The sequence below is a fragment of the Chionomys nivalis genome, chromosome 2, assembly GCF_950005125.1.
Source record: "Chionomys nivalis chromosome 2, mChiNiv1.1, whole genome shotgun sequence".
Classification (NCBI taxonomy): Eukaryota; Metazoa; Chordata; class Mammalia; order Rodentia; family Cricetidae; genus Chionomys; species Chionomys nivalis.
Genome location: NC_080087.1, coordinates 48,847,406 through 48,870,027, shown reverse-complemented (window position 1 = coordinate 48,870,027; position 22,622 = coordinate 48,847,406). Strand labels below are relative to the sequence as shown.

The 22,622-nt window shown below is 42.2% G+C and overlaps 1 protein-coding gene across 1 annotated transcript in view; it reads right to left on the bottom strand.

Annotated features, from left to right (window-relative positions):
* Nucleotides 1–22,622, bottom strand: part of Ros1 (ROS proto-oncogene 1, receptor tyrosine kinase) — a 133,976-nt gene that overhangs the window by 84,733 nt on the left and 26,621 nt on the right. The window contains exons 6-14 of the mRNA XM_057761983.1: nucleotides 21,616–21,764; nucleotides 20,049–20,187; nucleotides 14,201–14,402; nucleotides 13,494–13,570; nucleotides 11,984–12,106; nucleotides 10,670–10,854; nucleotides 9,507–9,604; nucleotides 2,576–3,072; nucleotides 717–929 (exon numbers count right to left, since the gene is read on the bottom strand). Of these exons, the coding sequence (XP_057617966.1) occupies nucleotides 717–929; nucleotides 2,576–3,072; nucleotides 9,507–9,604; nucleotides 10,670–10,854; nucleotides 11,984–12,106; nucleotides 13,494–13,570; nucleotides 14,201–14,402; nucleotides 20,049–20,187; nucleotides 21,616–21,764 (1,683 nt within the window). The remainder of the gene's footprint in view (nucleotides 1–716; nucleotides 930–2,575; nucleotides 3,073–9,506; nucleotides 9,605–10,669; nucleotides 10,855–11,983; nucleotides 12,107–13,493; nucleotides 13,571–14,200; nucleotides 14,403–20,048; nucleotides 20,188–21,615; nucleotides 21,765–22,622) is intronic.

Below are 22,622 nucleotides of genomic sequence, written 5' to 3'. Positions count from 1 at the left end.
CCAGGCCAGACACTCAGGGTCATGTCACAGTCTGTCACAGTGGCTCTTAACCTTCCTAACACTGTGACCCTTTAACACAGTTCCTCATATTGTGGTGAGCCCCAGGCATAAAATTATTTTTGTTGCTACTTCATAACTGTAAAGTTGCTACTGTGATGACTCATAATGTATATATGATATGCAGGATGTCTGATATGCAACCCCTGTGATAGGGTTGTTCAACCTTGACGGGGTCGAAACCCACAGGTTAGGAGCTGCTGGTCTGTCACCACAGCCGCTCTCCCTGCCCACAGCTACTGTTTGCTATGATCGTTCTGAGAACCCAGCAGGAGGTGTGGTAATGACTATATAATGGGCACTGTTGTCCTTCTATTGCTTTGAGCCAAGACGATGAAATTCAGTGTAACTCATAGACCCCCTCAATGTCTCTCTCCAAGACCATCAGAGGTGAGGATATTTTGTCTTAATAAACTAAGAAGAAATCAGTGAAGAAGAAAATTTACATTTCTTCAAATATGTCTTGAAGTATACAAGGTATCAGGTAAGAAATACAAATATCCATGGTGATTAATTTAATTCCCTAATCTCAGATTAAAAATTCACCTTCAAGAGGTCAGCACAGCTCATTCTTATCCCTTTCTAACATTTGAAGTAAGTGCTCACAGGACACTCGGGCTACGGCTCTCCTCCCTCCCAGTCCCAGATCGCATTCTTACCTGGAACCAGGGTGGTACCCACTGAGGCCTCTGACCAGGGCCCTGGGCCTTTGGGAGAGTTCGCTCTCACAGAAACTGTGTATTGTGTCGCACTCTGCAGCTCAGGTACGTTCAGCGTGGTCCCACTTATGTTAGAGAAAACTCGAGTGGTTTTAGGAAGGTCTTGCGTGGAAACTTGCACCTCATAAGTCCAGTTCTGCCAGGCAGAAGGGCCTAAGGGGTTAAATGATGTCACTGACCAGGATGATACCACAAGGGCAGACCAAGGAATTCTGAAAAATTGATCAGTAACCTATCTCAAATGTAGAGTAATCAGCAGCCATGCTTACTCGACTAACAGAGTCAAGTGACAGCAGTGCCCATTCTTCCCCCATGCCACTTGCTCTGCACTGGTAAAGGAGACTGTATTTCCAGCAAGTAAAGCCATAACAGTGTACTGTTAAAGACATTTTTACTTGGCCAGGCAGTGGTGGTGCACGCCTTTAATCCTAGCACTTGGGAGACAGAGGCAGGTGGATCTCCATGAGTTTGAGGCCAACCTAGACTACAGAATGAGTTCCAGGACAGACGCCACAGAGAAACTCTGTCTAGTAAAGCTAAAAAAAAAAAAAAAGAAAGAAAGAAAAAGGAAAGAAAAGAAAAAGAAAGAAAAAAGAAAAAAATCAGTTGGGATTTCACCATGTGAAACATTTAAGGCTTGCCTTAAATATTAAAATCTCCCTGCCTTAATCACTCAAGTACTGAGATTATAAGCACGTGCTACCATGCCCAGCTAAGACTGTCGTTCCTTCTACATGATAGACTCTGTGTCATGTAAAAGAAATTCTCTATAACACTACCAGGCATAACCAGGCTCTTAATAAAAATAATTAATATCCAATGTAATTACCAGAAGCCATTCAACTTGGGGGGAACCTGCCAATTTATTCTCAATGTGAGTGTGAGAGAGAGGCAGAGAAGGTTATCCTCATGTGTCCTAGGCTAGCCTCAACTTCTTACCTAACTGAGGGTGACCTTGAACTTCTAATCCTCCTACCACTATCTCTTGAGTACTGAGACTGCTGTGTCTATCACCACGTCTAGTTTAAGCATTGCTGGGGATTGAACTCAGGGCTTGGTGCATGCTGGGCAAGCACTCAACCAACTGAGCTACAAGCCCAGCCCTCGTTCTCAGCTATTTTTGAGATATGCAGCAAATAGGTATAATCAGTTTGTCATACAGTAAAACTTGCCCAAGCTTACTAAATCTTACTGCCTGAAGATGATTAAAGGCTTTGGAAAGACGGTTCATGGGGCAAAGCTGTTCTCTGCTTTTGTTTGAAAAGTCACACTAGAACACAGCTTCAACTGTTCATTTACATCTGGTCTACAGCTGCTTCCACAGCAGCTCAGAGTTAAAAAACATCTGTCCACAGACTGGAATCGTTTACCCTTCTTTTAACTGAAAAGCTCCAGAGCCAACTTGCTTCCGACCACATGTGTTGTATTCTGTCTACCCAGAGATGGAGAGTCAAGCTCAGAGAACTTCAGGGAATAGCCAAAACTCATGCAAGCCCCTCAGCCCAAGTGTGTCATCCTCCTGCCTCAACTCCATTCAAACTAGATAGTCAGTATACCTCATAATAGATGTCCAAAAATGGCGGGCTATTCTGTTGGGATCTACTGATGGAATATAAAGACCATCCTACTGCAAGGCTAGTCATAAAAGCAAGAAAACTGTAAAGACACTATAAAACACTATTCGAGCTCAGTAGTTGCCCTTGACTGAAGACTTGATGCAGGCTCTCAAAACTGAATCTCTATGCTGACTTCTCTCCTTTCCGGCTGGCCACTAGTCACCCTGCACACAGCGTACTCACTGGCTCCTATGGCGAGAGCAGGAGGCCTCCATTGTACAAGGGCCTCTTGAGAACCAAACAGCACCGAGAGCTCCTGTGGATGGCCTGGCAGAGGGTACGACTGGATGGATGAGCCAAAGATGACCAAGTTACCAAAGCCAAATTCTTCTATGTGACTCAGGTCACATCCGACGATGAACTCATTGAAAGACATGGAATCCTGCTGGAAAATGGCCTTGCCGTCTGTAATAAGGAAGTCGTTGTTTTCACAAGCAAAGCTCTTCACGTCCTTAAGGGGGGCCGAAGGCAGCACCTGATGGAAAGCAGAGCCGTCCAGAAACGTGGACATGAAGACTTGCATGGTGTCATTGAAGTAGATGATTCGCTTGGACTGGGGCTTTACGGCAAAGTCCTTTAGCGTGCCACTCTCCACGATGCGCACAGCTTCCGTATGCCTGCCAGACGGCAAAGGGAGATTGACTCTGTAAATGCCATCTCTCAGGAGATAAAAGACGTACCTGACAGGGGACAAAAGAAGATGGGTGTAATTCAGCAAAAGGGTGGCTGTGTGATGTTCTAGGCTAACTGTTTTAGCCTATTACAAAATCAGCACCAGGTATCCCAGGACTTCCGGAAGTGCAAAATGATAGAGGTCAAAGCCGGAAATACGCCCAGCGGATTACAAGTAGAATTTAAAGGCTTGTGCACTCCATCCTGTATGATGATGCATGGTCTTTTAATTCTTACAAGAGGCCTTTTGAAGAATCAGAGTTAAGACTAAAAAGTATCTGTAAAGATTTCAGGGGAAGCATAATATATACAAATCACATAGTTAGGGCTGGGGATATGGCCAAGTGAGCAAAGTACCCTACAGATAAGCATGGAGACCTGAGTGTGGATCTCAGAACCCATGTAGAAACCAAGCACAGATATGCACACCTGCAACTTCCGTGGGACTGGGGATGCACCTCCTGCAGGCTCATTGGCAAGTGTGTCTATCAGAAAATGCGGAGCTGCGGGTTCAGTGAGAGACCCCGCCTCAAAAACACAGATGTGATAGAGAAATGCACCCAGCTTTGACCTCCAGTCACTCCGTGTGTAGGAACAGATAAGAGTGGGCGCTTGCACACACACGTGCACGCACACACACACACCCCACACATAAATTTCTAAAAATGTTTCCTCTAGAATATCCAAATTCTTAAGCTGAATTCTGTCAATAAATTTTCTCTTGCACTGAGAATGATAAACAGAAGAAACAAAACACTTAAGCTCTTTGCATTTTGCTACAATTAACTGATCTATTTTGTATCTGGAGTCACCTAAACTTTTAACAAAATTTGCCTATAAGTAGGTCAGGCAATTATAATAATAAATGTTTCATTTTGCAAACAATGGAGAATATGCAACAAGTGACCAAGGTGACTGAGCAGGATCACCCAACTATCAGGAGATAGAAATCAATAGAAGAATTGAAGACAGAGATGTAAGGTTAAGGGCTGGGAGGTGACTCAGCTGTTAAGGGCACTTTCTATCCCTTCTGGAGGAGAGGATTTCTATTCCTGATACCCATATCAGGCAGCTCACAAACCTACAAATCCAGAGGACTTCAGGCCTCTGACATCTGAGGCCACTTATGCTCAAATATACACCCACATACACACATGAAAACAAAATAAATATATGTTAAAGATGTAGGCCCTATGTGGAATCTAGTGATCTTCTAATATGGAAAAAGAAAAGATACAGTTAGATATTATATGAACAATAAAATATCAAAGTAAAATTTGAACCAGTGGGGTTGAGAAGATAGGTGTGCAGTTAAGAATATTTGCTGCTCTTCCAGAGGACCCAAGTTCGAGTCCCAGCACCCACACGGTAGCTCACAAACATCAGTAACTCCAGGTCCAGGGGACCTGATACCCTTTTCCCCTCTTCTGTCAGAGCCTGCTGACGAATCAACCTGGGTGCGGGGGGTGGGTATGGGGGGATGAGGGTTGAGGAAACGGCAGATGAAAGAAACGAGACAGAGACACGGGAAAGATTTGGGATGTCTGTTGGTCAACACCAAACAGCCCAGAGCTTTTTTCAGAACTTCCTTTTATACAGATTCAGAGCAGACAGCAGGACCAAAAGCAGTTAACAACCTTCCTGCACTGTCCTTGGGAGAAAGCACAGGCAGGCTCCACTGTCTATCGTGTGAATCCTGCTAGCAGCCAGCAGTTTCCTTTTCTATCCGTATGCGCCTTCGGCTGGCATTCACCAGCCTGTGTCTTAGTAGATAACGAGTTCTTTCCCGTGGGTTTTATCAGAACTTTCTCACAGCCCTCAAGGGAACTGAAACAAGCAAGCTTGAACTCAAAGGACTTATAGGTCAGAATAGGCTCCAGATGGAAACTGAGTCACTTGTAGGCCACCACACTCTTCCTGGCCTCCTCAGAAACCAGGCATAAATTGGTGCACAAACATATAAGAAGCAAAACACTCATACACAGAAAATAAATATTTTAAAATTTTTAACTGGTATATATAAAACAGCTATTTTGTTGATTAAGAATTTGTGAACATGAAAATAGATGCTAGTGGGTTCATACCATCCAAAATATCTTATCAGAACCCCATGCAGTGTTACATTCTAATGTACATCACAACTGCTAGGCCCTCTTCCTTGTCATTATTCAGTCTATGATCATTCTTCTTGATGATCTTCCCAAATATTGATAACTGCAACCACATTCCAGCCTCAGGTAAAACCCTGAGATGCAACTTCATTTTGAGCTATGAATCTATGTTGTTTGCCCATTCCAGAAGCAATGGCTCTAGTCTGCCTGCTCTACCAAATTCAAAACTGTTAAAAAGTATTTGGAGAAACAGAAAATATTAAAGAAAAACTGGGTTAATGAAGTACAGTCCTCAAACAGACAGGAAAGAAAGTGGAACTCCTACCCTGCTCACTATATGAAAGGAAAGAAGGAGAAGGAAGAAGAGGAAAGGGGGAGAGAAGAAAAAGAGACCGAAGTGAGAGGCAGAATACAAAGGATGGGGAGAAGGGAAGAGTAGAAACTCCATAAAGGCATGACGCAATGGCGGGAAAGTAGGACGCCATTGTGAACGCCAGGACAGCTGTAAACTGCCGCGCACATCCGGTGTCCTAAGGACACAGGCCTGCTGGAAGCTGCCTGCTGGATTTTATAGAAACTTCCCTGTCGATGTAGAAGACGATCAGAAGGGCCAGATGTAGAGGGTCCTATCCTGGCTCACTGTAAAGCAGTGTGGACAATCGCTAGATCGGCTTGAGTCTCAGCCTCCCCGTCTAACAAAGGTAACTACCACAGTATAAAACGATTATTGAAAGGAAGATTTGGGTAATACATAGTATAAAAATTGGTGTAATCCTAATTATCATGATCTTTTCTGGTCATATTTCAAAATCTAAGCACAAATCCATTTTATTCTGATGGAGAAAAGGAACCCCATGGTATGTTTGAAAGGCTGATTTGGTAAGTGAAGTTCATTATCCACAGAATGATCATATTGTGTAACTGCTAACAGCAGTAGAGAATTCCATAGGCTCATACACCCTCACAAATGAGGGAAATAAGATCTGGACCAGACGAGACTGCACACATTCAGGCGGTATGGTTATAAACTAATAATTAAACTTTTCACTTAAAACTTGAAAAACCAAAACTGCTAGAAGCAAACAAAACACCAGGTAGAGAAGAACTCTCTAAACAGAACAGGAAATGGCCCCAAGTATCAGCAGCTGCAACTCCATGATGTTTAAAAGTTTCTGTGCAGCAAAGGACACTATCAGCAGAGCAAGCCGACAGCCCACACAGAATGGGAGAAAATCTAAACCAGCTACACTTCAGAAAGGGAATAAGATTGAGAATTTAGAAAAAATTGCAGAAGTTGAATACTAAGAAAGTAGAACTGCCATCAATAAATGATCTGATGAATTCTATAGACAGTTTTCAAAAGAAGCACAAAGGAGCCAATAACTATTCTTTATGTATAGGAGTGCTCTATTTGCATAAACAACTTTACACAAGAAGAGGCATCAGATTCCTCTAGAGATGGTTGTAAGCCACCATGTGGTACCTCTGGAAGAACAGCCAATGCTCTTAACCACTAAGCTATCGCTCCAGCCCCTAATAACTATTTTTGAAAGCATCCAGCATCCCTAGGGGCAAATTGAAACTACACTGAGATACCACCTTACCCTAGCCCAAATGGGCTTGACACCCTAGCCCAGTGTCAAGAAATCTGACAACAAATGTTGGAGAGGGTGTGCAAAAAGGGAGCACTGATTCACTGCTGGTGGGCACAAGAGTTAATACAGCCATTATGGAAATCAGTTTAGATTTAAAATTTAAAACAGAACTACCATATAAAACAGCTATTCCACTCCTGGGCATACATCGCTGAGAACTCCGTAGTGTGCCATAGAGATATTCGCACCCATTGTTTGTCATAGCAAGAAAATGGAACCAATCTAGTTGTCCAACAACTGAAGAACGGGTAACAAAATTGTGGGGTGTACACCAAATAGAATATTATTCAACTATAATAATAGTTGAAATCATGCAATTTGGAGTAAAATGGATGACTATAGAAACTATAATATTAATCAAGGTTACCCAAACTCGGACAGAAAAACACCACCTGCTCGCCCTCATATGTGGATCCTAGCCTACTACATACATGTATACATGTAAACATCTGTACATGTACTGCGGTATAACATTTAGAAAGGAGCCTGAGAAAGGGTAGTATTGAGTGAGGAAGGAAATGCAGTCAAAAGATCATGTGAGTCAGGCAGTGGTGACACGCATCTTTAATCCCGGCACTCAGGAGTCACAGGCAGGTGGACCTCTGTGAGTTCAAGACCAGCCTACCCTACAGCGTGAGTTCCAGGACAGCCAGAGCTACATAAAGAAACCCTGTCTCGAAAAACTGAAAAAATAAAAAAAGACACATGACATGAGTCATTTAAAAAGATATAAGGCTCATTGTTTTTCTAGTTTCAACTCCGTCATAGCTTTCTTTTTGTGTTGGATAAGCAAATAAAACTATAAACAAGACAAGGAAAGCACAAAGCCCAAGTGAAGCTCCACTGCTTCAGACGGGCCGTCCTAACTGTACGGAATTTCACAACAGAATAGAGCCTGGGTGGGGCCGGGTAAGTATTTGAGTGGTTGGTTACCTTGATCTAGCTGTGTGATATTTTTGTATGCAAATTCATCACAATAAAGTGATCTGTCTTATTAATTGGGGTGTTGGTTGTACAGGTGCATGTATTTAAATCAACCACTCTAGAGTCACATGGGGGCAGACTTTCATGAGTTCGAGGCCAGCCTGGTCTATACAGTGAGTACCAGTCCCAGCCAGAGCTACATTGAGAATCTGTCTCAAAAAATGTTATTTAATATCTAGAAAGTCTACAGAACTTATCCTATATTGCAGAGTTTGGGGGTTTGTTTGTTTCATTTTATAAATCTGGAGTAGAGATGTGACTCAGCTAGTAAATTTCTTGTCTAGCAGGCACAAAGGCCTGAGTTCCTCAGTACTTCCTAAAACTAGGCATCATGGCTCACATATGTAATCCCAGGACTTGGGAGATGGAAGCAGAGGAATCAGAAGTTCAAGGTCATCCTCAGTCCTCATCTATTTCATGACTTTGAGATCAGCCTGAGGGGGAAAAAAAAAAATCTAGAGTCAGGAATTCAAACCTAAAATGAAAATAAATTTCAGGGGCTAGAGAGATTGCTCTGCAAATAAATGTGTTTCCTGCACAAGACCTTTGCTTGAATAACCAGAACCCATGTAAAGCCAGTGCAAGAGCATTCCAGGACTCCAGAGGCAAGATGGGAGGGAGAGTCTCGAGACCCACGGGCCCGCTAAACTGGTGATCAGTGACAAGGATACACGTCTCAAACACACTGTAGAGGGCCAGAACTAACACCGGAAGTTGTCCTCAGTCTTCCACACATGTATACTCTAACTTCTAACATGTTTTTTGTGCCATGCATTCATCACATGAACACACACACATACACACGCATGAAATTTCTAAAATTTTAAGGAATACAAATAAGAAGGTTTGGCTTTAAATAACAGTGAGCAATCTTTTTCTGAGAATGATAGTGTGAGAAAATATATGCTCTATTTTTTATTTCATTCAAAATTAAAGTAAACTTATCCCTACAACAAAGCAAAATGTTTAATCTTACCCACATTGGGCATGTTTATTAGTAAAAAAAAATTAAATATGACCAAATAATCCCCAAACTAACTATGTTTTTTTGCTGAAACACATTCATAAACATCTGACATAAATATCTTTGTCTCATTCTCAGAATTCATTTCATCCTACATCTCATTGTCAAAATCAATACCACAGACTGGCTTCTTGCTAGGGATCTCACTGCAACTGCACAACCTAGCTGAGACAAAATGTTGTTCTTTTTGTTTGTTTTTCATTTTTCCCATCAGGGAAAGGGAGCCTTACAATTGAGATGTGTACCTGTTCTTAATCACCAAATCCTGTCCCATAAGGGTGGATAGTGGTAGCCTACTTGTAAAACAGTCTCTTGATAGGCGCAAGAGCCAGGCTAGAGGATAAAAGGCAGCTGAATGGCTCAGTCACAAAAGGACGTGATGAAGCAGCTTCTCACCATGGCCACTGAAGGGAACAACAAGATATTGGTTCCTATCATAAAGTATTGGACTAGAGTCATAGTCCCAAGGTCTCTAACAAAAGGTCATTTCCATGTAACTATAGTTTGCTGTAGAAGAAGACCAAATTTGAAAGCAATTTTAATTAAATTGACCCGAAACAAGGTGCTCAGTTGAACTTGTCAGGTGTTATAGGGCTGCACTGACAAGCAAACTTCACAGAAACATTTGCCAAGGAAAGAGAACCCATATTTACAAGGCTAGCACTTACCCATTATAGGAATCAACCACAACTTTTCTAGGTGCAATAATAGGTAATGGAGTAATTTCCTCAAAATTTGAGCAATTTTCTAAGTCACAAGCATATACCTAGAAAATCAAAAATACAGCAACGAGATTAATGTCTGTCTGCATCCATCTTGGCACCAAGTGTTTCCAGAGCAGTTTGGTACTTGGAGTTGTGATGATCACTGTGGACTTTACGAAGCACACAAGGAAAACACTTAATGGGTATTTTAATTAGTGCACAGCTATAATCCCAGAGCTGAGGAGTCTGAGGCAGGAAGATGGTGAATAGCAGGCTAGCCTGGGCTATACAAAAATAGTCAGTATGGGGGAGAAAAAGGAACTTTCTATTTTATGTCTTAATGAGTTTTTATTTCTATTAGCACCATTAATATGCAAATATAGTGGGGTTTTTTGTTTTGTTCTTATTTGTTTGTTGGTTTGTTAATTCACTGGTTGGTTTACGGAAGTGCCCAATTATTTTTAAAATTTGTGCTATATACAAGCTTCTGAACTTCAGGTGGGGCAGCAGTCTTTGTTCATTTCAATAAACATGGACTTATAAAATGAAAACTTGAAACACAAGTTTAAGATAAGAAGACTGTATCTTCTTAAAGATTCCAGTACTAACATATTTGCAGAGGCCTATTAAAATAAACCCAGGTTACCATAGAGTTAAAGATGCAGCAGACTTTGCTTACGATAGACAGTCTTACACAGTGATGCCACAAATACAAGAACTTTCTTAAAGTAGATAAAATATCATTAATAAAAACTTGCTGGGTAATGTGGGATTCCCCTCTGTATGCTGTGAATATCATTGGTTAATAAAGGAACTGCTTTGGACCCATAGCAGGGCAGAACTTAGCTAGGCGGGGAAAATAAAACTGAATGCTGGGAGAAAGGAGGCAGAGTCAGGGAGAGACACCATGTAGCCCCTCTGGAGACAGACACCAGAACTTTGCCGGATAAGCCACAGCCACATGGCGATACACAGATTAATGGAGATGGGCTAGATGTTCTTGTATACTAGGTCCATGATTCATTGTTGATCTAGTATCTGAAATAAGTAGTCAGTGAAACAATGTCATGTTTACCACCAAATATGAATGTTAATATTGACAACTAACTATATTCATGCAGACTAACCAGTTTATCCATGATGAAATACATCCTCTGGTAAAGCCAATCTAAGGAGATGGAAGAGATTAGGCCTGAGCCTCTGTAAAAACTTTTCAGATCAGACATATCAGACATGTTGGCTGCCTCCTTCATCCATATGGAAGTTCCTTCCGAAAAATAAACCACCTGCTGTTGGACATTGACTGCTATTCCTAGAAAAGTCAAGCAAGAACATACATTTGTTAATTATGTCCACAGGAACAGAAAGACTGAGACTGAAGTGAATTTGTCTTTAATGTTTGTTAAAGTCAAATAGAAGCTCTTATAATTTAAAAATATTCCTCTGAATTTTTCTAGTATATATAACCTATCTGTGCAAATATGTTGGGTATATTCATAATGTACATAAAATACTTGAAGAATTTTAGAATAGTATAGTCTGCAAATATTCAAGATAGTCAATTCTAGAAATATTGGGAAAACTGGGGTAAAGTGAATTTGGTGTGGGGTTCTTTGTTTAGTGCTGAAAGACTCCAGAGCCTCAGACATGTTTAAGCATGTCCCCTATCGGTGGGCTACATACCCAAACATGAAAGCTTTTTTGAATAATTTTTTATTGTTTGAAAGTTTCATAAATTTTTTTGATCAAATCCGTCCCCCATTTTCTCCCCACCATCCTCTACCCCAACCACTATTCCCTCCTAGCTTTCTGTATTCTCTTTTTTCAAGCCCTCTGAGTCCACATAGTGGTCCCAGTATATGCTTGGAAATGGAGTCATTTGGGAATATGGGCAGCCTCTCGGGGGTCACTGAAGAAAGCTGACTCTCCATCTCCCAACAGCCATCAGTTGTCAATAGCTCTTCAGTCAGTTATATCTGACGGAGTTCATGTACCTTCCGCTCTCCATGCTGGGTTGGTCTGGACTGATCTCGCAGAGAACTTGTGTGTTTGATCACAGCCACTGTGAGTTCAGATGTACAACTGCTTAGTCCTAACAAGAAAATAGTTTCCCTATAGTCGCCCTGTAGTGTGCTTAGCACATTTCAGCACTAGGAAAGCTATCCAGAAAGGATAAAGCTTCCAGGTCTTTACCCAGTTCGATCTCTCCATGTTCTATGACTAAAGAATGGATGTTTTCAGAAACAGCATCTTCCTTCAAGTTCCAGAGGATAACCAAGAGCATTGGCAATATTCTGTAATATTTGAGGGATCTATGGGATCCCCATAGCTAGCACCAGCTTCTGAGAACAAATTTTAATATTCCTCTGTTCTAGAAAATTCCATCCACAATTCCAGATATTTCCTTTTATGGTAACAAGGCATGCTTCTATTAGACTGACCTGTAATATTATGGCGTATGGTATCTGACCAAAGGCAATGTGCTTCATCTACCAAGTACTTTAAAGACCTCTTTCTTAGAGAAGTTTTTCTGGATAAAAAGAGCCATTGTTCTTCTTCTTGAACTGAAAGACATAATTTATAGGCAGACTGAACATACACATAGCAACAGAGTAAGTTTCAGTGCTTCAACCTAAGGGAGACAACTCTTTTAAAGACTCAACTGAATTTTCTGAAGTTACTTAGCAGTATTGCACCTGTGGCATAATCTCTCTAAACCCATGGTTGGAAGTAACAAATATGGTGACAATCAAGTAGGTCTATGTGAACTTGTCATGTGACCTATTATACCATCCTTGTTCCAATAGACTAAATTGTTATCCCCAGTCAAGACAATTTCCCTAACTGTTGCAATCCAGCCTCAACCAAAGTGGGTTGTTACATAACACAGGTTATGTTGAAGGTATTGCCTTCAACCTCTTCCCTTTCAAGCAGGAGAACAGTTCTTAAATTTGAAGACTACAGATCTCTGATTGCTACCCTGTTCCGCTGAAAACTCATGCAAGGTGCATGAGTGATGGGCACTTTCAGGACCATTAATGAGTGGTATGCAATAACCACATAGCAACCTTAACCCCGCTCTATATTTAACTTTCCCTTTGGGCGTGTTTCGTGCCTGATAATAATACCTTTGTTTTCCTAGAGTCTAGGAAAAGCCAAAAATATAGGCTGATGATAGATGGCATCCAATACTACAGGCATAGTTGTGTAGAGATGGGAGCAAGCAGTGGTCAAGCCATGAGATGGGGTTCTGCTGGAAGCTGAAAACAGGCCAAAGGAATTTGGAACCTTTGACTTAGGCAAGACTCTAATTCATTTCTCAAATATATATACACACACACATACACACACACACACACACACATATATATGTATGTATATATATATACTGCTTCTTCGAAAGCATTTGCTCCTACAAATACCAGTAGATTTCAGCCCTCTAGGTAATTCTTTTTAAAAAAAAAGAGTACTTTCAAAAATAGAATACACAGAAGGAATTTTCAAAAGTTAATATTTAAATTCTAGTGTTTATATGTACTTAAAAACATTAAAGCAGACTGCGAAAGTGTCTGTTGTGACAATACACAAGAGAAGCAATGTCGGGTTAGGAAAGTTTATGTGTAAATCCTAAATTTGTAAACACAAATGGCCATACCTAGTGATCTGAATGAAAACCAAAAATTTGTTTGAAGCCACCTTTCTTAAAATGCTTACGTTTTTCATTCTATTTTTTAAGTCTCAAAATTCTAGTATCAACTGTCTCTCTAACCTTCTATTTGCCAAATATGTAGAATAACTTGAAATTTTAAATTATCAGTCACAAAAAAAATCATGCATAAGAGGAGGGATCATGCATAAGAGGAGGGTCTACCAGATGACCACTGAACTCTGACCTTTACCCCCAGTCAACCATTATCCCTGTGTAACACGAAGGGGAAGGCTAAACCATACCTGCAGGAGATGGGGTGGTGATTACAGATTCTGCCTCTGGCCCTTCACCAACTTCATTTACTGCTGCAATAGAAAACCTATTCCAAAAACAATTTGGAGAGATGTGTTTCACGTGGCATGTTGTGAACATGAGATAAATATAGGAGCAACAGAGCGTCTATTTAAAGATGGTGGGGTGGTGCACAGATCTAGTTACTCGGTGTCACCGCTCAGCCCTGGGATGGCCATCAATCACATCCCTGTTTTCATTCCCCACAGAACAGTTCAGGGTCACTGAGGTCAAAAGCTCAACTCTGCTATCTGCATGACCATTTCACCCCCTACTTGAAGAACTCTTAGTCAATGCCAGTGACACTAGCCATAATAAAATAATCCTCAATGGTTAATAAAAAATACCACTAAGAGAATTTTACCTCCTTCATTTTTTCCATGTTTCATGAAATAAACAAATCACAGCTATGGTATTTATGTTATTATTGCCTCATACTTATAAGGGCCATTTAATATTATTGAAAACTTTCTTGCTTAGAATGGTGTGATCATAATACCCATGCAAATTTGAGATAAAGTACAACTTCAACACGACGGAATAGAGTCAGTGGTGTGTCTCTAAATACATTTAATTGATATTTAGGCAGATTTCTTAAATAATCATCCTGCCTGCATTAATAAAGGTGTCATTTCTACCTGTACCGCTTAGCTCTTACCTGTAGGTGGTGTTTGGAAGAGTGGAATAAAACTGGAAACTGGTTCTCTGGGTCCCTGAATCTAACTTTTGATTTTTGCTGATCAGCCTTAAATTATAACCCAAAACAGGTCCACCTGGGAAGTGGGGCGGAGCCCAGCTGACTTCCACGGTGTCAGGGCTCGAGCTTTCGATTTTCGTGACGAGGGGTGCGGTTTCCGGAACTGGAAAGATAAAGATGGCGTGGGTGAGCATCAAAAGGGCACATTTCTGTACTCTTAGACTAGAATAATAGGGGGAAAAAGTTTTGATTAATACTGAAAGCACAATAGAGGGATGGTAGTTAGAAATTCTGAGCTGCAATTCTTCCTCTCTAAATCATACCAGCTAAGTCCTGAGCCCTACCAAGAACCTTGCATCTTCCTCTTTTTTAACTTAGGAAATAACACTGAATACAGGAGACTCGAACCAGACCTATATTCTGGACAAAGAGCTGAAAGGAAAAAAAAAACACCACACAACAACAAACAAGCAAACAAAATACCTTCTGGAGGCCTATCGAATGATGGGGAGGAAGTACATTAGAAGACTAGAGTCTGCACAAAAGACAGTGAATGATTGACACGAGCTCACATGGCAGGCCCTGGGACTCTTTACTCCCTCAGCTATGGCCTGACTGGTTCCAGATGATGATGTGGCTTTGGATTAATAGGAACTAGAATAATCTTCACTTGCACTACTGTCTTCGCTGATAATCCAGATGACGCCTCCTTCACAGTGCTCCAAAGTCCCCAGAAGTCCCTGCTGACAACCTCAGGAACACCCCACCCTTGTCGTGGATGAGGGAAGCACGAATTATGTGATTATTTATTTACTCACAACAGAAAAGTGAGGTGACAGCCCAGCTTCCATACATGTCTCCACCTACTTGTCATACCTTAGTCCCATGAAATACTCTTGTTTCTACTCTTTGCACAGAACGGTGTCTTTTGACATCTTTGCTCTTGAGTAGACCCTGCCTCCTTCTGAACACTTTTGGCAAATGTTCTGCTCACTACTTGTGGACTAGAGGTAGAAGAAGTAAGACAGTTCAGCCCTCAGACAGGGTTATCTTTAGAAGACCTTTCCATGGGTCTATTGCCTGCCTCAGATACAGTCCCTCCCAAACTCTCAGACTAATCATTGATGAGCACAAATATCTCTGTGTTTCTCCTTGCCTCTGTGTACTCAGTCGCCTGTGTGAAGAGCAAATGAATTAGAATCAGGATGCCAACAGCAACACGTTAGGGTCAACACTCAGTGTGATCTGTTCCACTTCAAGCAAGTTAAAAGTCACCTACACTGCAAGATATGACCATTATCCAAATATCACACACACACACACACACACACACACACACGCACGCACACACGCACACATTCCTCTTTAGAAGATAATACTTTGCCTTATAAACACTCCTTTTGGTTGGGGTGGGTCTAACTTTGGAATAGCTCCAGGAAAAAGATTCTAATATCAACTAAAATCATATAACTCTTATGGCCAAAAAGAATATGACTGTAAGGCAATGGGCATGAATGTAAGTATATGAGCAGCACTGTGGCCAGAAATGTGCGGGAGAATCTGACAAACAAGATGCTGTCCGTGCAAAGGACACCATAATAAGGCACGGGAGACTAGAGAATCCTTGAGCTTCCTCATTAGCAGAAAGTCCAAAGGATGGCGAGAATAATTTCTCTTTTTTTGTTATTTTAATCTGACTAGCGTGGATTATGTGGTTTTCTGGTACCAGGAAACAGGTCAGTGTGTCGGAAGTATATGAAGCATTGCTGGGGCAAAGAGATCTGTGTGTTGTATTTCAGTCTGGACCTTCTTAAGCATGGCCCTGGACCATTGTGTCTGACCTTGCGTTCTAAGAGAAAATGGTCAGAGAATTATCAGGAGAAATGGTCACACAATCTCTGAGACCTAATTATCAAAAAAAGGATATGCATCAAGGAAGGAAAAATGCCCCCAACCGATTTCATCAGTTCACCGGCTCTCCTTAGACCCAAAACCAAGTTCAACCTGAGAACACGGCTGTATCTGCATGACAGGAACGTGCAATCCATCTGACCTGGGGCAAGTCTCCCCAAGTTACCTCAGTTAAGTCTGGGAATGATGGCTCCAGACAACTCTCCCTGAATGTGCCCCGCATTTTATAGCCACCCTGAGTGCGCTATGCACCTGTCTCCCTCCCCAGATATGCCCCTCATCTGACACCCGCCCTGAGCACGCCATTTTTTAAACCCATCTTTGCTGAAATATTCAAGTATTAAAAGACTCTCCCAGCTGCTCTCTATCTATAGGCTTCCAATCCCTCATTCCTTCCATACACTCTATTTCTCTTTTTAAAGAGACTGCAATGACTCCTCTGCTTCAGAAGCTTCTATAACCCTAATTGCTTTTTCAAAAAGTCTGAGTGCTGTAACCTGGCATTCAAAATCCTTGGCACTCAGGACCCAGTCTAATCCTCCTGCTTTCTCTCCCTGTGCCATGTGCTTCCCACAACAAAGTGCTCTCATCCCCTTACCTGCTTAGAACGTACTCTCTGACTCTGTTCATGCAGATACCGGGCCTGTCCTTTCCTTCCTCATCTTGTATCCAAGTCAAAGAAAGAAAGGAGGGAGGAAGGGAGGGAGGGAGGGAGGGAGGGAGGGAGGGAGGGAGGGAGGGAGGAAGGAAGGAAGGAAGGAAGGAAGGAAGGAAGGAAGGAAGGAAGGAAGGAAGGAAAAGAGAGAGAGAGAGAAAGAAGGAAAGAAAACTTCCTCTGGAGAAATACCTTTGGCATTTCTAGAGATATTATTTTCCTGCTTTGACATCCCATAAGTGTGTGTCAGTGCCTCTGATTAAAATAATCTAGTAAAGTTTAGATCGTCTGATCCTATGTGACTGGACCTCTGCATACCTGCCATATCTAATCTCCTCTTCATTGAGCTCAGTGCCTTCCAACCTCATCAGCCACTTCTCAGACACACTCAGCTAACTGTTGCTATTGATCTTTGCCTCCACTCTTCCTTCTGCCTGGAAAACTCATTCCTCAATATTTGCATAAATTCTTCTCTTACGTCATTCAAAACCTTTTCAGAGAGTCCTTTCCTGATCACCCAGACATCCAAAAATGGGTCCTACCCTCAGGCATTCCTTACGGCCTATGTTTCTTTTTCATGTTTGCATTTACTCCTCTATATACCTGCCCTGCTTTCTTGTGCCATGTCTACTACCCAGGAATCAGTAAATATCCCTCTCTCTGACCCTTCCTTTCTCTACAGAATGATGGGGGCCTGTTCCTTAGCAGCGGCTATGTCACTGCAGTGCTCAGTTAGACAGAGGTAATAATTCTAACCCTGAAAGAAACAGTGTGGTCTCCCTATCTTTCCCTGGCTAACAAACTTAATAAGAGGCAGCAAGATCTGTCGTGGAATATTCCTTTACGCTGTATGAAGGTATGTCACTGTGATTGGTTTAATAAAGAGCTGAGTAGCCAAAAGCTAGGCAGAAAGAGATTAGGTGGGGCTTCTGGGGACAGAGAGGTCTCTGAGGAGGGAGAGAAAGGAGGGTCACCAGTCAGACACAGAAAAAGCAGGACATGAAGGAGGAGAAATAAAAGCCACGAGTCATGTGGCAACATACAGACTAACAGAAATAGGTTGTTTTAAGTTATAAAAGTTAGTTAAAAACAAGCATAAAGTAAGGCCAAGTTTTCATAATTAAGAAGTCTATGTGTCATTACTAGGGAGCTGTCAGTACCAAGGAAGACTTACTTTGGATGTCTGTTCTGTAAATTCAAGCTTTCCTTTAAGTGGGTTGATGGCTCAATTCTAGCACATGGTAGGAAAGTGCAAGTGGATCTCTGTGAGATCAAGGCCAACCTCGTCTACTTTGAGAGGTCCACAAAAGTGCTACCCAACCCTATCTCATAAAAACAAACAAACAAAAAGTCTCTTGAAAAGTTCTAAATCTTTCTAAAATATCCAGTGACTCCTAACTATGGGTTCTTTGGGGGAAAATATTAAACATTTTCTTACACCAAGAAGGAAGGGCACAGCCACAGTCAAATCAGAGCCAAACCAAAATTCAACACCATGGAAAAGTGCTTGGTGTCTGGTTCCCACTCACAGTCCTCCAGGCTCAAAGGAACCTGCATCCCTTCTCCGTCTCCGCCCTCTGACTACACATAGCTTGTCTTCTAGTCTCGGGCCTACTCTACTCTACAGACACTGTTATCCTCAATGGTCTCCCCATGGTACTGGCCTTCTCACAATATAAAGTCTCTGCAGCAACCGAGCTGAACTTTCACTAATACCCTGGGCTCTCTTCAGGGACTCTGCTCATGCTACATAAAGCCAAGCTTCAACTTCTCTCCTTGACCCCTTTCAACCTAGAGTTCTACTACAACTAAGGTTTGACTGTCCCTAAAGGCGTCTCCTGGTCTTACAAAGCACCAAGCCTCGGCTGTTCTTCATGACCCTCGTCCTGTCATCACCTGGGATACTCTTACACATGTCCAAGTTCAGTTGCCAGAAGGAGGTACAACCTCGGTTGCCTCTGTTCCACTGTGTCTTTGTGTGACCCTGAAGAAACACTACTCAGAAGATTTTACCTCAGCAATGATGATCTCTTCTTAACCACCACGAACGTTTGAGACCAGGGGACGAGAATCAATGGCCCCAGAAACAGAGGTTTTACTTTAGTTCCCTGTTCATCACAACCAACTCTTCGGCTCCAGTTGGCCAGAGCCACAAATTCTTAATTCAGAGTATCACATAAATAGCTCTGATAGAGTCTTTGCTTCCCTCTTAGATTCACACACCAGGTCTTCTTTCTCTGTATCACTCTCAACGTCCTTATCTTCCAAGCTCCCACGAAACAGCCCACTGAACTCTGAACACTCAATAGCTAGCTTTTCAAGACCAAAGTTCTTTTTTTTGTTTTGTTTTGTTTTGTTTGTTTTGTTTTTCGAGACAGGGTTTCTCTGTGGCTTTGGTGCCTGTCCTGGAACTAGCTCTGTAGACCAGGCTGGTCTCGAACTCGCAGAGATCCGCCTGCCTCTGCCTCCTGAGTGTTGGGATTAAAGGCGTGCGCCACCATCGCCCGGCACAAGACCAAAGTTCTAACTCCTTCCACCATCTTTCTGAAAACAACATGACCAGACCTGTCTCTAGGCAACAACATGGCAACAGTCAAGTCTCTAGTACCAGTTTCTGTCTTAGTTGGGGTTTCCATTGCTGTGATAAAGATACTGACAAAAAGCATCTGGGGGAGAAAGGCTTTATTCTGGCTTCCAATCTCAGTCCGCCACGAAGGAGTCAGGGCAGGGACTCGAGGCTGAAAGAAGTGAACTAAAGCATGGACCATGAAGGAACGCTGCATACTGGCTCGTTCCCCTTGACTTGCTCAACCTGCTTTCTTACACAACCCAGGAACAACCTGCCACGGATGGCCTCTCCCACGGTAGGCTGGGCCCTCCCCCATCAATCATTAATCAAGAAAATGCTTGAAAAGAAAAGGTCAAACTAATATAACCAATTCTTCAATTGACGTTCCCTCTTCCTAATGTCTCTAGCCTATGTCCCGTTAACAATAACTACCCAGAAACCCTTGTTTATGTGTTTAGTAGTGGCCATGTTTCCCCTCTACCAATGTAGGTTTGACAAGAGTCATAGTTCTGATCACTGAGGAATTCTGAACATTACCTGGCACACAGTTAAGGACTCAAAGGCTAAACGGAATACCAAGGGAATCAATTTCTTTCATTGCTTAAAACAAAAACAAATTAAACAAAAACTTCGAAATAATGTTCTTACTTCACAAGTGGCATGTGTATGCCTACCTCCATAAGGATGAGTCCTGTAACTGGGACTTGGTGGGGAATAAAGATGCAGCTGGGCTGTGAAGATCCAAACCACTCGGAAAATATATTCAGTGAATGGATGCAGGGGCTCCACCACGTATGAGAGCTTGGGCACAGTCTAGATCCAGGAGAAAGCAAAAGTCAGCATGCATCCAATCACCGTGGCCCACTGAGACACATAGTTCAGATTAATTTGGGTGTGCCTTTGGAGAAGGGGCTGCCCAGATCCTGCTGCGTGGACAACAGCCCAGGAGCCGAGCTTCCAGACACCAATCTGCATTAGTCACAGCATTCGCTCCTTCAGGGAAAGCTAAGCATTCGGTGACTCAGCACTTATCTCAAGGACTTACTTGAATTTTCCCATGTTACTACACTTGGTACATTAGGCAATCTTTTTTCTGAACGTGCTCATGCTTTCCCGAAAGGGACCATCCTGAAAGCCTAGTATAAGCCGGGCGATGGTGGCTCACACCTTTAATCCCAGCACTTGGGAGGCAGAGACAGGTGGATCTCTGTGACATCGAAGACAACCTGGTCTACAAGACCTAGTTCCAGGACAGGCTCCAAAGCCACAGAGAAACCCTGTCTCAGAAAAAAAAAGAGAAAAGAAAAAAAAGAAAAAAGAAAGGAAGGAAGGAAGGAAGGAAGGAAGGAAGGAAGGAAGGAAGGAAGGAAGGAAGGAAGGAAGGAAAAAGAAAGCCTTCTATAACCCGCTCTTCTAAATTAGAGACTCCTTCGAGAATCTCCCTCCTGCCCTTCACCCTAGTTGGAATCACTTTACAGGTTGGTATGGATAAAAAGCAAAAATGGTTCTATGATGCCATGCTGATGGAATTATATATGTGATATGTATACTTTTTGTTCATAAAGGGTTTCCAGAGTAGCAGAGATTAAGGTTCAATTAATCCAGCCACTGTGCTCAATCATTGCTAGAATGCATTAATGTCAACAAGTCATTTTCTCTATCCACATGAGAGATTCCTTAAACCCCCAGCAGAAGCTTGAAACATCAAGAGTACCAAACCCATGTAGGTACTATAAACACCATAATTCCAGTCCTGTGACAGTCAGCTCAATAATCTTACTAGAGGCTGTCTGACAGATGACTGGTGTATACGGTGCAGAAAACTGAACCTAAGTGTGATTGACTTTCCAATGAGCGAGAGCTCCTCAGAATCTGTGATTTAAAACTTCCACTTCATTTCAGTGGTGGTGGTGGCCATGGTGAGTTTGGCTTGGTTTGGTTTTTCAGGCAGGGTTTATTTCATAGTTCATGCTGGCCTGGAATTTTCCATATACCCACACTGGCCCCAAACTCAAAATACTTCCACATCAGCCCACCAAGTAGTGAGATGACAGCCCCGTGCCACCACACCTGGCTTCAATCTTTATTTCAAATACTTTTCCATTTAAAAATTGTAAATAGTATCTGAGCACGGGAGACTGAAACTCTGGAAACTGAAACCACAGGGAAGGATATCTTGGAGCTTTGAATAATCTGGGGGACAAAATGTCTTTGTTTAGATAAGAAAATAGCTTTGCATACCTCTGTGTATGTCCAGCTTCCTGGAAGCCGGTCATATTTCCACTGGATGATGTATCTTACTCCAGAGATGTTGGCAGGGTTCCATCGTAATGTCACACTGTGAGTGCCAATGGAAGACGCAAAGGGTGCTGTCGGGAGGTCTATACTTTCTGGAAGGAAACCACATGTCAATCACTAGTCACTCCGTGGATGGGTGTGGCTGTTTTGTCTCGGCCTCTCCTGCTAAATAACACATCTGAGTATAAATTATATTCAAAGCAGCCTGTCTTTTCTCTCGCAGGAAGGCAACACGGTGTTCTGAGACTGACCAGTCTTTTCTTAGGGCCCCATTTTCTTACAGGCAAAGGGAGGAGAAGCCAAAACCTTGTCTGTGGTATAGTAGAAGCATCCAGGGCATGGTACCCCAAGGCATTTTCAAACTTTGCTATCGCTGCGGATCCTGACACTATGCCTTCTTTACTGTAGACCACAGGGCGTGTTACAAAGTAAAGCCAGCTTTGTGCAATGCTGGGGACCAAACCCAAGGCTTCATGGGAACTACATCCTCAGTCCCAGCAAACTATTCTCATATGAACCAAGCTATTGCTTTTACCCCAAAGACTACGTGCTCCCTGGTCTGTGTTACAACACATGTCATGGTTTCTCAAAAAAGGGGTCACAGTGGTATACACTTAGTAGGGACTTCATGAGTCTTCGCTAGATTTCTGCAAGGTATATGCTACTAAAATGACATTATCTTGTTTCAGTCTTTCTATTTGCCTAAACTCATGATGGATTTAAGACTTCAAATTTCATTTATTGAAAAAGCACTGTACTGATTGTCAGATTGGTAAGGAGCTTAAAACTATTAAATGCAAATCCTGAGAACCTCGCTCTCGCTCTCTTGGAGGTGAATAGTGGGACAATTTTCACCGCTACAAATAATGAATATGGACTAATTAAAACTCCTTTCCAAAATATAGAAAGCTTAAGGCCATTGTCATCTCAGAATGACACAGAACACAACC